The sequence below is a fragment of the Penicillium vulpinum genome, assembly GCF_028829585.1.
Source record: "Penicillium vulpinum strain IBT 29486 chromosome Unknown utg000002l_segment0_segment0, whole genome shotgun sequence".
NCBI lineage: Eukaryota > Fungi > Ascomycota > Eurotiomycetes > Eurotiales > Aspergillaceae > Penicillium > Penicillium vulpinum.
The window spans coordinates 2357752-2374049 of record NW_026643242.1 but is presented as its reverse complement, the minus strand read 5'-3'; the positions used below and the strand labels follow the sequence as shown (position 1 = coordinate 2374049).

Here is a 16298-nt window from a genome sequence, read left to right as displayed (position 1 = left end):
CAGTATCAATCTTGGGTAAGTCTAGGATGTATATAGTTAACCAGGTACATATAGCCCTTACTTGGTCAGCAGATAGTGTCGAAGTGGATATCTCAATGTGATACGATGCAATGCAATACACTTCCCCCCTACTCCGTACAACTAGCAAAAACAAGTACTTTCTTGTCCAGTGCACTCACATATCTACAAACTCAACAGCAGGCTAAGAGAAGGAAGAAAATGGAAAAAAAATCTGCGATTGGTCCTGCCGATATCCCATAGCGACTGGGCCGGATATGCATCCGGGCTCCGATCACACCAATAAGAAGCAGGAACAAACGTACTGTACATGGTATGTTGTAGACAGACAAAAAAAATCGGACGCCTCAAGAGTGGTTATCATTCAGGGCGCCTCAGGGCGAAGGGCCGGGTGGCCTCTAATCATCCCCCGGGTTGACCGCCGTGCCCCAAGGCGGCTTTTGCTCGTCCGTTCGAAAAAAAAACACAACCATTATAATATCCTCCCCATCCGGAATTGACCCACGGCAATGAAGAGCTCTTTTTAATAATTTATCTTCTTTGTGTTTTTCTATTGCTTGGGTGCGGCATCCAGTGCATTGTCCTTGCGCATCATCGTTTCCGGGTTCCACTCTGGCACGTGAGTCAGGTTGGTTAGGCCGGCGCTGTTCTCGCAGGTATTGCGTCCACTCAGCGGGCCGGGAGCGGGAATCTTGGTGGCGGCGCCAGCACCGGTAGCGGTGGCAGCGTCCTTGAGGGCTGTCAGGAGGGTCTTGATGGACTCCGGGGTCAGGTCCTCGTAGTAGTCGTCGTTGATTTGGACCATAGGGGCGTTGACACAAGCGCCCAGGCATTCTACTTCGATGTATGTGAAGAGGCCATCCTCGGTGGTGTGGCCGGGGGTGATTCCGAGGTGTTCGGTAATAGCCTTGACAATGGCGGTACTACCGCAGCCGCCGAGCTGGCATGGAGTCTGGATGATTGCGGATTAGGAGGAACAGCGAATGGTGTTGATTTTAGGTGCTTACAGTGGTGCAAATCTGCACAAAGTACTTGCCAACAGGCTCGCGGTTGTACATGGTGTAGAAGGTCGCAACCTCATAAACGCGCATCGGGGGCATCTCGAGCATGCGAGCGACCTCATTCATGACGCTGATGCTGGTGAATCCGTGTTGGCGCTGACCAAGGTCAAGCAGGGGCATAACAGCAGCCTTTTTGTACTGGGGAGGGTAACGCTTGAGGATCTCATCGGCGAGTGTGAGATTCTGCTCGGAAAACTTGAACGGGATGGTCGGGTTGTTGTAGGGTGTGTTGCGGTGCTGTTGGAGACAATCATAGTTAGTATATGAGTCTTGAATTCCTCAATCTTGAGATGCAATTGGCGCCTGAAGCACAAGAGGGGTCGAAAGGAATACGCACCACCGAAAGGGAGTCGCTGAACCGTTGCGAACCGGCGGAGAAGGCTCTGTATTGGGATTTAGGGAGCTGGTTCACAAACTGGCGGCCGACCCGCGGGACTGAGAAGAGTTTAGAGGCCATCGCGGGCGATGAGTGAGGGTCAATTGGGGGTAGATGAGGTTGGATGTTGGAGGAGAAGTCGAGTTGACGAGGCGTTTTACTCGGGGCGGGCCCTTGCCAAATCAGCATCCAGGGATTACTACCGCCTTACCAATCCGCTATCATACAGTTGCCCTTCAGCGCAATCAACACAACATTCATATTTCCAGACGATGATACTCTCAAATTGTTTTCTCAAGCCTGGGATTCCTTGGGATATATTGTAGGAGTCTGGCAACTTCAGAACATGATGACTTCCGCCCCAATTGTATCACCATATTGCGCAACATCCCATCAACCACATATTCGGTCAACCAACTAAACATTCTCCATCTTATAAACTTCATAAGCAACCTCCTCATACGGATGTGCCAAGACCAAAGCATCGACTGCATTCAGCATCACGTCCCGGCCAAGACACATAACCTCAACCTTGACCTCCTCGCACCGTTCCAAAGCACCGACAGCTCCGACCGCCGGATCTGCGCCCTCGTTGGGCAGAAACTGACCTGTGCCAACAGTCTGAAAACAACATTTGGTATACTTTCCACCTGGGAATGACCCTGCGCCTGTGGCGAATATAGCTTCTTTACAGTGCTCCACGTTGGCAGTTGGGACGAAGAAGATGAGCTTGTAGCGGTCTGGAAGGGCGGAGGTAGACATTTTGTACCTTGGGTAGGTGGAGTTTGGTCTGTGGCTTCGTTCGGATAGATTAAGTACTCCTGCGCTTTGCTGAGGATTTGTTCTTGGGTTGAATGCGAAGGACGATGCTAGACGCAGAATATAGGGTATCTGGGATCGTGGATGGAGCCGGAAAGTAGACCCCCTGAGGCTCCAAGTACTACGAAAGATGCTTTGTGGCATGAAATATTTCGTGTAGTAGGGCTGGCTGTCAGACATCAAGTGCACAAGTGAGGAGTTGTCTTAACACGGATCCTAATGCAGCCTGATTTACAAGGCATTAGTGATATAAACTATGCCCTCCAAGCTTCAGATGTCTTCCAAGGTACTTTATTGATCGAGAAGTGATACAAACGAATATTTAACATGTCTTGCTCCGGGTATATACTTCAGTTGAAAAATAGTATACAAAAATGTTGAAACACAGATGCACCCACCGCTCACGCCCACCACAGCCGCAACTCAAACAAAACCCCCTGGGCCAATACAAACACCAAAAAATTGGAATTTATACAGAAATAGTGTGCATATACTTCTTGGAATGCGCCTCAATACTTGCTAGCATTTCTGCCTTGCGCGAATCTTCAACCCAGCTCTCCTGGACACTATTCTCTGCAACGATCCTCCACTCCAGCACACTCAGGTTGAAAGCCTCCTGCACAGCACAGTAGTTATCAAGAATATAACCACCGAAATAAGCAGGGTCATCACTATTAATCGAGAACTTGACACCAGCCTCCAAGAACCGCCGAATAGGCAACTCTTTCACAGAGGTGACACAGCGCAGCCGCACATTCGACAACGGACAAACAGTAAGCAGGATACTCTCACGCGCCACACGCCGCATCAAATCCTCGTCTTCAACCAGCCGAATGCCATGATCAATGCGCTGGGCACCAAGCTCAAGCGCAGTACTGATATAAGTTGGATCACCCTCCTCGCCAGCATGCGCTGTGAGCGGGATTTTCTTCTGTGCGGCTGACGCATAGATCTCGCGAAACATGTCTTTCGGCGGGCCAACTTCAGAAGACGACCACCCGAGCCCGTGCACAATGTCAGACTCAAAGTGCTGGTGTGCCACGAACTCGTCGTAGACTTCCTTGGCCGATGAGACGGGGAGATGCCGCACGAAGCATAGGATTAGTCGTGTGCTCAGGCCGAGCTCGGTCTCGGCACGCTTGCACCCTTTTGAGAACCCTGTGACGATGGTGTCATATGATACACCACGGCTTGCGTGTACTTGTGGGTCGAAGAAGACTTCTGCGTGGTGGACTCCGTCTGCGTGCGCCTTTTGGAAGTATGCCCAGGCTACGTCGGTGAAGTCTTGTTCCTTGCGGAGGACAGCCATGCCCTCGAAGAAAAAGTGTAGGAAGTCATCCAGGTTACTGAAATGCTCATAGCGTTTCTTGAGTGTCTCGACTGAGGTATAGACTGGGTCGGTCGGTAAGGTGATACCATTGCGCGCCGCGAGCTCGAAGATGAGTTCTGGCTCAAGGGTGCCCTCTAAATGGACATGATGCTCACATTTAGGGAGGCCCTGGAGGAACTCATGCAAAGGAGATTGGCACATTATTGCAATTTTCAGAGAGTAATATTCTTCGGATGTGATGATTTTCTAGATCAATGCGGGAGATATAAGCGCCGGACGAGTTTCCCTTTTCCCCCGCCGGTGTCTCAGATTATCATATTTATTTCCATGACACAGCCCTAGAGCTGTCTATCACTTTAAATCCCAAAATAAATAAAATTAGTCGATAAGCTTTTGCTCCGGAGGTCTCCGAATTCCACGTCGAATGAAGTCGAAAAGGATCTACCAAACAGGCAAGTCCAAGAGAAGACTCCAATCGCAACCCATCTGTGAACTCACACACAACGTGAATGATAGACAATATTGTATGTAAAAAAAATATGTTTGATCTAATATTCACACTTTTCAAGCCTCTATCTAAACCCCGAAAAACCCCCCGGACCTAGAGAATCAAAGAGATTATAACTATGTAATCGCAACCCATCTCCACGGCTAAACTCGCATTTCAGCACCAGCAGCCTTTCGTAGTCGGTTCATAACAGCCGCAGCCAGGTCACCCTCACGATCTGACACACCTTCCACGTAGATAACATCAACACCAAGGTCATCCAGCCCGCGTAGGGCGGCAAAGAGACCATGCGCGATGGAAACCGCATCTGAACCAAGATGGTAATCATACGCCATCTTTGTGCGGCTACTTGGGTTTCCATTATCTAGCACGGGGATTGGGATACTGACAATGTTGTCAATGGCAGAAGACACGGGGTTCATGGTACTGGCGATTTCATCTTCTGAGGCGAGCTCCAAGCCTAGCTTCCAGTTTCGCGTGCGGATAATACCAATTTTGTGTGCGCCAATGGCTGTGTCATTCAGGTCCTTTCGGACATGCTTCATCACTCCGGCTGGATTGGACGTCGGTTCGAAAAGAACAACCCGCGCTTTGGGCGAATAGTGGCGGTACTTCATGCCCGGGGCACGTGGAACCTCCTTCACGTCCAGCGTGCCGTCTTTGTAACCGACTGCTACATTTTCCCATCCTTCGCATTTCCGGATTTCTTCAATGCCGATACCACCGGGGCGCAGAATAGCTGGTGGATCGCATAGCCCGTCGACCACGGTGCTTTCGACGCCAACGCCGGATGCGCCGCCATCAAGAATCAGCTCGATGCGGCCTTTGAGATCGTGGTGTACATGCTGCGCGGTTGTTGGGGATGGTTTGGTGGAGGCATTTGCAGATGGCGCGGCGAGGGGACGGTCTGTTGCGTGGATGAGAAGACGCGCCAGTGGAGAAGAGGGGATGCGGACACCGAATGTGGTCAGGCTGGAGGTGACCTCTGGCGCCAGTAGGGATCCGGATGGGTTAGGTAAAATGATTGTCAGTGCGCCGGGCCAGAATCTGTCAATCAGAGGCCTGTAGATTGAGGGAAGGGCGTTTTGCGGCGTTTTAGGTGAGCCAGGGCTGCCTCCTTGAGAGCCAGGGTTAAGCAAACGCTCAAGCATGTCGAGCGAGTCGACATGAACAATCAACGGGTTGTCCGAGGGCCGTTGTTTCGCACGGTAGATTCCCTGAACAGAAGAACTGCGCGTGGCATCGGCTCCGAGGCCATATACTGTCTCGGTAGGGAATGCAACGGGGATATCACTGGATCGGAGGAGTTCGGCAGCTTCTTCAATAGCCTTGGACTCGGGTGACTTTTGGCTGCGCTCCTTCTCCCACCATTCTGCCAGAGACAAATCGCCGGGCCCTTGGCTGAGCCGTTCAACGGAGACAACTCGCGTTTGTGTAGACATCGTGGTCAAGAATCTGGCACAACTGCCCTGACAGCGGCCGGCAAAAGCGCGAGCGAGAAGCAACGTGGTGTTTGAGAAGACCTCAATGACGCACCATTCAGGCGCACACGCTATTAGATGAGGGGCGAAATGATGCCCAAGGGAGCCAGGTTCTGCTTGCACGGGGCAAAATATTTTTTCTCTCTAAAGCATAGGATCAGAGTTCGTCTCTAGCGCACACAATCAACTATCATTCTGCACAATGCCGTCAAAAGCGATAAGAGGCCCTATATGGAAGATCGCGAGAAAATCGATTTGGGTCATGACGTCGGATGACTCAGCGTGTCAGAAACCCCCCAGCCCCGTCACATCGAAAATGATATTATTAGCAATAGATTTAGAAGAATAGGACTTACTCATGAGTGTATGAGGTCGAAATAAGTGTAAATGAGCTAGTCGAAGCGGGGTTGTGGCTGATGAGCTGGCATAACAAAGAGATCAGGCTTACTTAGGGAGTATACATCGGCTTGACACTAGTGAACATCTTCGATACCCTGGTTGGATTGAATCCAATGCTCTAATCTATGTGCTCTCTATGTAGTATACATAAGATTCAATCACTTCTTCTTACCCTTACCACCACCTCTGCCACCTCCGCCTCCACCACCACCCTTCCCACCTTTGCCCTTGCCCTTATCACCACCTCCGCCACTTCCGGGTCCTGCAGTCATGATGCGCACCTTGCCCACAACCATAGTGTTGATAATTTCTGTATCCTTCCAGCCCTTGAGGAGCTCTCCCTCCCGTTCCCGCAAACGCTCAGCATCGACACGAGAGATCCCGATATCTTCGGCGTGCTCCTTCTTGACCTTCCCGGTGGTGGTCTCGGACACCCACCGACCAATGATCTCCTTGACGGCTTTTCCCTTTTTCACGGAGCCCGGCTGCAGCTTGACTTTGTATTTGTAGCGTCCAAGGGCAGCCCACGGAGCACATACTGGAATAGCAGCAATTATTTCGTCATCAGTAGTTGGTGTACCCACCAAGGCTGGAATCCAAGTGAGATCTGCAGCCTCGGCGGCAGCTATTTCCTCGTTGTATTCATCCGTCCCATTTTCCGTGAACTGGGCCTGGCGTTTGCGCTCGGCTTCGGCGGCGCGCTCATGCTGGGCCCGTCGCCGTTGCCTTTGCGCCTCAGCCTCTCGGTCACGCTGTTCCTTGGCTTCAGCTGCTTTGGCTGCCTTTGCGGCTTTGCCCTTGTTGGCACCCACCAACCGAAGAGCAAGTTCGCGCTCATCCTCGTCTTGATGGGCATACTTGGCAGCAGCACGCTTGTCCTTTGCCCGCTTGCCACGAGTGGGCGCAATGCGTGGCGCAGCTGATTCTTCCTCGCCAGGGCGGTCAAGAGGCTTGCCTTGTCGCAAGGTACGTCGTTCTCGAGCATTCAAGTTCGGTTCTTCATTTTGCTTAGGCACAGAATTTTGATCTGTTGTTGGTGTAGCTTCTTTTTGCTCCAGCTCATCCTTCGATTCTTCTTCCAGCTCAGACTCAGACTCCAGTTGTTGAGTTGGCTGAGAGATCGGGAGCTCGGAATCCTCTCGCTGAAGAGGGTTTATGGCGGCGGCTTTGTCATCTTCATCCTCCTCTTCGGATCCTGCGTCTTCCTTCTCTGCGTCTTCAGTGGCTTCTTCGGTGGCTTCTTCGGTGGCTTCTTCGGTGGCTTCTTCGGTGGCTTCTGGCTCCGCAGCATCCTTCAGCTCAGAGGCCTCAATCTCACCTACAGTTGTTGAAGCGGCCTGCGGAACGTCAGGTGTGTCAAATCGCTGCTTATGGTTCCGAACACTTTCCTGGCTGACTTGGAACATAATACCAAATCCAAGCACCAGTTGCGATGGGGCCAAGAAGTTCTTCTCTCCCTTAATTTGGAAAACACCTGTGGGCATGATTCCGCCACCGTTCTCTGCGATTTTCGATACCTGATGAGCATGCGCCCACCAAGCAGACATGACAGCCTTAGAATCCCAAGCAATTGAAGTCGCAACACAAAGGTTGCCTGCTTGAGATAGTGTGCTTGGAGAGATTGGGGTGTCTGCACTGCCAGCTCGGTTCTTCACCACGATCGGCGTCGCACCTTCGAGATCAGCGTGAACAAAGATATCGCCCTTGGACAAATAACGCCGGTAGAGCAATTCGCTTTGCATGGCATCCCGTGCACTATAAATGTTAGTAGATGTCACGAGTAGGCGCTGAATGGGGTCACATACCCTATAACCAAGTAACCCTCTGAAGAAATGAAAAAGATAAACTTTTCGAACCAGAATGGCGTCCGAGCCTGTCGAAGCACTTGCTTTTCTTTCTTTAAGCCTCGTTTGAGATCGATTGTCACCTTTTTCTCGTGACTCTTCAGTGCCTTCGTCGACGACTGGGTTGTCCTCTGCTCCTTCTCTGAGGCCTGCTTCTTCTGGTCATAATATTGCGATGCGTTCGCCCATGGGCTCAGACCAAGGTCAATGTCAATGGTCAATAGCTTAGATTCTCGTTCCGCGCGGCCTGTCGCTTGCTCTGCTTCGTTCTCCGAGTCAGAGTCTGATTCATCGCTGCTAGAAAACTCCTCCTCTTCATCCTCGTCGTCGCCGGCCTCCCCAAGAAGTAAGGTGACCGTGTTCTCGTACAGTTTGAGGGGCAGCTTGATGGTTTGCGCCACTGGATTTCCGCGATCCTGTTCCATCTCAATCAGGCGCGCAATCTCACCCCAGTCCATTCCCTGGGCCACCAGTCCATTGACAGCATCCATTGCCTCCTGAACCCGGTAAACATTGTCCTGGATAGCATCCGCTTTACGGATGTGAAGCTCTTGTACATTCTTGAGTGCATCAATCCGCTTTTGGTGCTCTGATCGCACGGATTCGAGCTTCTTCTTGGCCGCCTCCTCACGCTCTGTCAATCGCGACTCGAGTCGCTGAGATTCAAGAGATGAAAAGTACTCGTCAACCGTGGCATTGAAGCGCTCGAACTCCAGAATCTTCATTCCTGGTTTATTTTCGAACTGTCGAGGTTTGAAAGGGTGGAAGTCTTCATACAACAGACTTGGAGCCTTTGACGAAGTCTCTCCTTCCGGGATAGGTCGTGTGTCTTCTTTCGCAACAATGTACCCCGGATGACTGCCACCAGAATTAAAGGAGTTAGAAATTCGTTGCGATTCTTCGAGCACCTCTTTCACAGTCTGCAGCATATCTTGGCTTCCCAAGACTTGATCTAGTGGCGTTGTAGTATCAAATTCCTTGATCGCAAAGACGTGGTCTAGTAGCAAGGGGGGATATTCAGGAAAGCCTTGAGATAATGCCTTACGCAAAACATCTGCTCCTTTTTTCTTAGACTTTTTGGGCGCATTCCCCTCTTGCGCAGAAAGCGCCTGTGCCTTTTCTAGTGTTTGTAAAACTCGATCCGCTGTGACATCCGGAACCCCATCATAGTTCTGCTTATTAGACACATTGTACTTGAGTCCAACCTTGATCTCTTCCTGACCCACACCGGCAGCAACCTGGCGGAAGAAAGCAAGAATGTTGTACTCGCGGTCGGTCAAGATAATGTTACCACCGGCGAAGAATTCGAGGAAGAGGTGGTATGCGCCATCGCTGAATGAGATGTCGATGATGCGGTCAGTGCCAATTTGGGAAATTCCTGTAATCCGACGAGACTTCAGGTACTTTCGAAGACGGGTCACAAATGGCGAAGGTGTGGTTGCCGCGGTTCGCGAATATTGGGTGATATGAGTGCGAAAGCCGGAGTCAACGATGAGTTGGCGCCGATGGTCTGGCTTGGCGAGTTTAAAGAGGAATATACGCTAGTCAGAACAGTAGATGAGCTTGAAATCCTTCAATTTTTGATGGTGGCAAGAAGATAATAAAGCGTACCGAGGACAGGTCGTAGATGTTCGACACCCGGAGGTTGATACACTCCGACGCCAATTCCTGCGTGATGACCTGGTAATATTAGTATGATATCTTCTTCACAATAAATTGAAATATACCTTGACGTCCAAAGACGAGAATCTCTGCTTCATAGCTGTGTACGTGAAGAGAAAGGGATTTTTGAGGGTGACGTATGCGGGGCTAGAACTGTACGAGGAAATTGACCATGCGAGTTAATACTGCGCGGCAGAAAACTGAACATCTACCCCACTCCCCTGTAGTATGTAGATCCTGAAAACGGTGTAAATGTGTTAACTTGTACCTCTATGAGCTCAACAGAGAATTCCCAGCTTTAGGGATTCAAAGAAAGAAAAAAGGGTGTATAATAGAAAATAATAGTCAATTGGATTTCTATACACATTTGATCAAGGCGGAAAAACAGGCGGTAGATAAATCTAACCAATCAAATCCATATGTTTGCTCGCGGGGTCCTAATTCGGAATAGCGAGAATAGCGGCCATTGGGTATTATTTATATACTTCAGCTTTCTATAAGTACTGGCAATAGCATGAATGCTGTATGAATCTATTGATCCAACATTTGGCCAAAGCTAACAAAAATATTTTCACAGCTATATTCTATATATTGCTGCTGATTCTTTTTACCCCTTGGCTACAAAACTAACAAGAGGTGAGATACTATAACAAACCATATACATATATAAAGGTTCACTGAGAAGACATCAAAAAATACATGATTAGGCCGCATAAGCGGCTGACTATTCCAAGGTTCTTACGGGCTATACTTGCAAAACTGTCCAAGGAGGCCATGTAGGTTAAATTCTTCTAGACAGATTCTACAGGGGTCATCTTTGGACACTTTTCACTGGATAACTTTTTATCTCTTCTTCTTTCTGCTCCTCTTCCTCTTCGTTCTCCCATTCATATTAATATTAACATAGATGCTTGTCTCTGGTGAGAGAGATTGTAGCCACAATTATACCCAATGTTCTTACACCCTTGCTACCCATGAGCTCTTTTGAACCCGTCTATATTTATATTTCGCTGACCTTGCGCCCGTTTGCGTCGTCTCTCTTGACTACGAAGAGTGCATTCAGTTTACTATTGTTGGCCTCATGATTATTCACTTCTTCGACCACTTTATTTCAATAGGCAAGCCAGCAAAAATGCCGTGTTTCCATGATTCAGCTCAGCAGACGTTGCGAACTTGTATGTGAGCGTGATACCTTGCTTCTCATACTATTACTGAGATGGCTGCATCTGTCCAGGTTTTCCTCGCCTTCATGGTCTTCTCGTCAAGCCCCGAATCACCCCCTCTGGGAAGTGATACATCATTTCAAAAGTCATTGTTGTAAGTCAATCTCCCTAATTTGCGAGGATGTTGATGGCGACTTTGTTGAAAGAGCAAATTGTTCTGGAAGTCCAACACCTCTTTGGAAATGTCCGGCATGACCGTTCCGCCGAGTTCTATCTTGAACACTTTACCAGCAACAAGCGAGTTTACCTAGAAACATAGCAGCCTATGTGAACTCCCACGGTTCGTTGTTTGATGTGCCTAGTACTACCATCGGGCGTCGCCTTTTTTTTCGATTTCTTGCTCCGGGCGATTAATCTGAATGAAATCTCTTCAGAATTTACCTCGACATGGAGCAATCAAATGGATTTTTTTTCCACTCCTGGAAAAAGATTATACCGCAGATGTCAATGCTAGTACCAGTACTCCGTACTGGAGTCGGTCAGAAGCCATTCCAAGTAATTAGGCAACACGCTCGCACATGGAGCTAAACTGAAGCTCTGCACTCAATGATATTCTCATTCCCCAAGTAAGGCTGCTGATGATCTGGTGATTCAAGATAGATGCAGTAGTTTCAAAATTATCTTTCCTGAGTAGCCAGCGGATCACACAAACATCAAGCTCGTGTCTATTTTGTGTCAAATTTTGCTCGGGACATGCAATCAAGTCATGATATTATTGTGTAACGATTGGGTAATAAATAGACGTGTTATTCAATCGATTAAAGTTGTACTCTTGACATTTCCGAAAGCCTGGCTGCTCACATTCCAACAAAATTCCATTCCACATATCACCCAGACACCCGGTTTGTTGATGCTGAGATGCTGATATGATGAAGAATGTATCGTTTTCAACAGCACTCTATAAATATATTGACTATTCATAAATCGAGCAAGGGCGTCCTGTGTTCATCAACTCCTCCACTTTCATACTTCAAGTTTCCCCTCGTTGAACAACCCTATCACAATACTCCCACACACAACGTTCAACCCACAATCCAAAATGAAGCTCACTATCTTCTTCCCGTTGGCTGCTTTCCTGTCTTTGACTGTCGCTGATTGTCTGGATGATGCCAGTCCCTGCCTTGTATGCTGTCCCCATCTGGATATATGATTTAAACCCAGAAGACTAATTATCTTTTTTTATTTTGAACAGAAGCGATGTCTCAGCGAAGCTTCTTCTGTGGCAGGCTGTATCTCCTCTATTGATTACAAGTGCACTTGCCCAAGCCCAGCGTTCAAGGATGCACTTGGTACCTGTTTGGAGGTTTCTTGTACCCCGGCAGACTTGAAAGGTATCTTTTCCTCACCCATTGGATTTTTGTCGCTCTTTATTTTTCAATCAGAGTGGCGCGAGATTCGAATCGTTTCAAGACTTGTGCTAATTATGTTCCTTTAGTTGCTGGACAATTGCATAAGGAACGTTGTGGGTCGGCACCTCAGTAATGAGATTATATATATACTTTGATTCCCATATTCTTTTTTAGAGAGAATGGATATATATATTAGATTGAATAAATGAATGGATCTTGATTTAATTCCTAGATATAAATTTGCTCTAGTCTGTTATAGTATTAGTGGTAGATGTAGAACTCGCAACGATGTATATACTGAATGTCTAAGCCTAATATCAACTTTTGTATTTCATTTCTTGCACTCAGATTACGATTAGCTTCTAGAATAATTTACTTGCAATGAAAACTCTCGGGAACATATAATGCGGCCTGAACGACTATGTTATATAGTGGGTGTTGTAGTCTTGGGAACGTGACCTATACATACTCTAGCCCTATTCAAATCATCTGTGCTTTGATCATTGAACAAAGCCCACTATGGAGGGTCTAGACTCCTACTCGTCTTGCTGGCAGTTGTTGATATCCACCGAAAGACTGCACCTCGGCATGATCCGTGCATAGTCAGAAAAGCTCAAGTGCTGCCAACTCTAGGACTGGAAAGTAAAAGAGTACGTAGTTTACAGTACTGCCTAGGCAAATGAACTAGTTCTACAAGTGCAATATAGACGAGCAAATGAAAAGACTCCTGGAAGAACTCCATCATTGCGATTGCACGAGATTGATATCAAGGTGAATGGGACAAGGTAAAGACAATAAGAGAACGTTCAAATGTTTTTGTTCTGAACTTCATATTCTGATCAACCCATCAAACATTTAAGCAATGTTCTCGTAGGCAACGGGGAAGCGCTTCATGTTCTCCTCGACGGTACCGTGACCACGGAGGAACTGAACGTAGGCACCGTCCTGGCGGAGCTTGCCCTCCTCGCGGAGCTGGAGGTACTCCTCGCGGCGGACGGGGGTGAAACCCCAGTTCTTGGAGACAATGATCTTTTGGCGACCGGGGAACTTGTACTGGGAGCGGCGGAGGGCCTCGAGAGCGGTAGCACGGTGGGCGTCACGGGTGCGGACGGACAGAATGATCTGGCCAATGTTCACACGGGCGACGAGACCCTGGGGCTTACCGAAGGCACCACGCATACCGGTCTGCAGACGATCGGCACCAGCGCAAGACAACATCTTGTTGATACGGACGACGTGGAAGGGGTGCACACGGACGCGCAGGTGGAAACCTTCCTTACCGGCGATCTTGACAAGGTACCTATTGAAAGTTATGAGACTATGTTCATGGATATCTGGCGAGAGATAAGGGAGCGGGTCGGATAACGTACTTGTTGGCGCAAATACGGGCGGCCTCGAGAGCCTCGGAGGACAGCTGCTCGTACTCGTTGGAAACCAAGTGGATGCAGGTGGGGAAGTCATCCACGTTGGCCTTCTTACGACCAAGATCGAAGATACGAATCTTAGGGTCGGGAACACCACGGTTGAACCGGGACTTGGGGTAGGGCTGGATGTTGAAGACTAATGTCAGCGAAAACTGCCCGACGTTTTTTTTTTTTTTTTTTTAAAAAAAAGATCCCCCCAAAAACCAACAGAGTGCCACAAGAACAAGTCCTCGTGGTAAATGTGATATTCCGGTCATGTCGAGGTGGTTGTTGGCGATGTATCGATGCACACTCCCCACCACCATAATAACCCGCACAAATCTTCAAAAGCTCGCGAAATCGGTACACACCTTGTTCTTGCAGTAGCGGTAGCATCTCGCGGGACGACGGGCCATTTTGAGTGCTGGAAGGGTGGTGATGGCACTTCCTGCGAACTGGGTATAGGTTGTCGGTGGTTGTCGAGGGTTCGGGAAGGAAGAGAGAAAAGAGGGTCGATTTCGCTGAGGTCACGGGTCTTGATTTCCAAGCAACTCTGTGGCAAAAGGGCTTAACCCTATTAATGCCTGAGTGCTCAGGCCCCTACCGGGATGCAGTTTCCATTTATCATTGGCTAAAAGCTTTCTCCACTAATCCAGTTTCGGCCCACCCGTCTTTATCGTGCTGATCAATCACCTCTTTGATGGATGTACTCCGTACTCCGTGCTAGGGAGGATTCTCCTGTGTCTCAGTTATTAGTATTTGCTTTTCACGTATACTCCGATTCGTGTTCTAGCCTGCTTGATAAGCCGAAAAAAAGTGTCGAATCACTACAAAGATACATAAACGGTAGGCCTTTTCTCAGGTATAACTAGGAAGAAAGTTACAAACAATGACATAGCAAACAAGAGACATAACTGTGCAGATCTAGCGCCATCATCTCTGGAACAAAACTCTTGTCGATGTCACACTAGTTGACGCTCACTGTGGCTGAACTCTGGATATCCCGAACTCCGGAGTTGATCCCAATACCTGGAATGCTGATAGCATATGATCGGAACCTTTATATACATTTGCTACAGCTGAACTTGGAATCTTCGATTTGTTTCTAGAGAAGACATCTCCTTCTTCTCTCTCTCTCTCCGCTTACAATCTCGGTAATCGTATGGAGTAGATACATCCCTACTATAACGCTTGGGTACTGAGATCCTCTAGTATAACTACCTAGGGAATCAATCAAAGAGGGGTCTTACCTCATAGTGTAGATTGATTAGAAGCAGAATTCCTAGAATTCTGGCAGTTAATAGCGGGGGAAACGTTATCGGCTATAAAAGAACACAGGGCAAAATGAGCTTAAACAGACTACGGTGAACGATATTGCTGCATATGCTCTAGTCTTGGAAGAGCTGATTGGGTACATCTGGACGTATTTTTCATCTTTATTTGTTAAATATACTATGTAGTAACTGTACGGAGTACCTAGGGACGGAGTAGTTACTCCGTACTGTGGTGGGATTTATAAGCACCTTGATCACTGACCGGGTGAGGTCCCACCGACCTCCAGGGGTTGGGGGTTTGAGACCTAGATACTAGGTCACATTGTTTGGTTTCTGTGAACTCTGTATGAACAATTCTTGGAAGGTACATATGTACATACAATGTTTGCTTTGTCCGTTGAGATCAGTCTTAAATTCAGAAAGGTAAGAACCTCTCTACGAAGGGCTCGATCCATCGCTTCTATCCCAGCTGCCCGCCCCCTCGAAGTCCGTTGGTAAATACTAGGAGTCACGCGCATTCGATTGCTGGTGGCGCAAGTGGTACCCAACTTGAGATGTTATCCATTGCAATTATCAGCCCACGTTATTGGGCGCGATAACAAAGAAGTTGACTCACGTGGTTGCCCGAGAGACGATACCCTAGGGTCTTGGCAAGGGTTGCATACATCTGTGGAGTACTCGAGGATTGTTACGGAGTAGGAGTAGTAGTAGTAGCGTGAATGAGCAGTTTAGCTTTTCTCCAGTGCATAGTTTGTAGGTGTGGGACACTATGTTAGATTGCCAGATTTCATCACTAGGGTGAGCCCCTGTAATTGAGCTGAATCACCTGTTAGGCCTCCCACACGCCCGTGCTTACTATTATAGATTCAAAGTCGTGGCCTTGTGCATATCAGACGCCCAAGTTAGGCTCAAGTTCTTAAGAACCCCAACGAGTACAATGTAAGTAGATGGAATGCCTGGATTGAAGTGGATACAGGGTTCAGTGTGGAGAGGGAAAGATCTTATTCCGATAGAAAGCCTGAGGCATTAAATCCCTTTTCCAAAACGGGTTAAATGCGCTTGTATTGGTTCTTTCATGGGCTCATGCCATATCAACAGGAGTTATCCCCAGACTGTTATTTAACAATAAAATCACCCTTGGAAGTTGCTCAACTTCCTTATTTCAGCGAAATTCCTTGGAACATCTCCCTTTTTCAGCAAGTCCTCTCTCGTATTGCTCCAGCCCCCAAAACCGTTGCGTATTTTTAGATACAGTAAGGGGATCCGCATTCCCTAGACAACTTTGATTTGAAGGTCTGCAACCATCTTTTCTCAATTCCTTTCTCATTCCAAACTTTCATCCGGCCGTTGCTTCCGATGAATCTCCAATTTCAAGCAACCATGTGGCACGCAATCAATCTGTGACAGCTTTCGACCACATTCCTGGCCTTCAATCTTCTCATACAAGCGCTCTCCACAAGGTGTCCACTAGGCTTTGACCGCTCCTAATTACACCTGCAACCCCGAAATCTTCCTTTTTTTCTCCCAATTGAAGTATAATATTGGGCTATA

The 16298-nt window shown here is 48.2% G+C and overlaps 8 protein-coding genes across 8 annotated transcripts; 2 read left to right on the top strand and 6 right to left on the bottom strand.

The window, feature by feature from the left end:
- Positions 1 to 568: 568 nt before the first annotated feature.
- Positions 569 to 1716, bottom strand: N7479_003960 (complex I 24 kDa subunit family protein; the record flags this gene model as incomplete). Its single annotated transcript, XM_057251657.1, has 4 exons — positions 569 to 970; positions 1026 to 1316; positions 1417 to 1628; positions 1683 to 1716. The coding sequence occupies 4 exons, from the start codon at positions 1714 to 1716 to the stop codon at positions 569 to 571; spliced, it is 939 nt and encodes a 312-aa protein (XP_057110982.1).
- A 156-nt stretch (positions 1717 to 1872) lies between these two features.
- Positions 1873 to 2217, bottom strand: N7479_003959 (uncharacterized protein; the record flags this gene model as incomplete). The annotated part of the gene is made up of 1 exon (XM_057251656.1): positions 1873 to 2217. One exon carries the CDS (start codon positions 2215 to 2217, stop codon positions 1873 to 1875), a length of 345 nt encoding a protein of 114 aa, XP_057110981.1.
- Positions 2218 to 2743: 526 nt separating this feature from the next.
- aah1 (adenosine deaminase) lies at positions 2744 to 3805 on the bottom strand (the record flags this gene model as incomplete). Its single annotated transcript, XM_057251655.1, has 1 exon — positions 2744 to 3805. One exon carries the CDS (start codon positions 3803 to 3805, stop codon positions 2744 to 2746), a length of 1062 nt encoding a protein of 353 aa, XP_057110980.1.
- Positions 3806 to 4255: 450 nt separating this feature from the next.
- On the bottom strand, positions 4256 to 5554 carry N7479_003957 (L-threonylcarbamoyladenylate synthase; the record flags this gene model as incomplete). The annotated part of the gene is made up of 1 exon (XM_057251654.1): positions 4256 to 5554. The coding sequence occupies one exon, from the start codon at positions 5552 to 5554 to the stop codon at positions 4256 to 4258; it is 1299 nt and encodes a 432-aa protein (XP_057110979.1).
- A 596-nt stretch (positions 5555 to 6150) lies between these two features.
- N7479_003956 (putative DUF814 domain protein) lies at positions 6151 to 9596 on the bottom strand (the record flags this gene model as incomplete). The annotated part of the gene is made up of 4 exons (XM_057251653.1): positions 6151 to 7747; positions 7798 to 9377; positions 9448 to 9516; positions 9564 to 9596. 4 exons carry the CDS (start codon positions 9594 to 9596, stop codon positions 6151 to 6153), a joined length of 3279 nt encoding a protein of 1092 aa, XP_057110978.1.
- Positions 9597 to 10714: 1118 nt separating this feature from the next.
- On the top strand, positions 10715 to 10980 carry N7479_003955 (uncharacterized protein; the record flags this gene model as incomplete). The annotated part of the gene is made up of 2 exons (XM_057251652.1): positions 10715 to 10815; positions 10842 to 10980. The coding sequence occupies 2 exons, from the start codon at positions 10715 to 10717 to the stop codon at positions 10978 to 10980; spliced, it is 240 nt and encodes a 79-aa protein (XP_057110977.1).
- Positions 10981 to 11760: 780 nt separating this feature from the next.
- N7479_003954 (uncharacterized protein) lies at positions 11761 to 12203 on the top strand (the record flags this gene model as incomplete). Its single annotated transcript, XM_057251651.1, has 3 exons — positions 11761 to 11844; positions 11914 to 12052; positions 12157 to 12203. The coding sequence occupies 3 exons, from the start codon at positions 11761 to 11763 to the stop codon at positions 12201 to 12203; spliced, it is 270 nt and encodes an 89-aa protein (XP_057110976.1).
- Positions 12204 to 12925: 722 nt separating this feature from the next.
- On the bottom strand, positions 12926 to 13889 carry N7479_003953 (60S ribosomal protein uL16; the record flags this gene model as incomplete). The annotated part of the gene is made up of 3 exons (XM_057251650.1): positions 12926 to 13370; positions 13441 to 13616; positions 13845 to 13889. 3 exons carry the CDS (start codon positions 13887 to 13889, stop codon positions 12926 to 12928), a joined length of 666 nt encoding a protein of 221 aa, XP_057110975.1.
- Positions 13890 to 16298: the final 2409 nt, after the last annotated feature.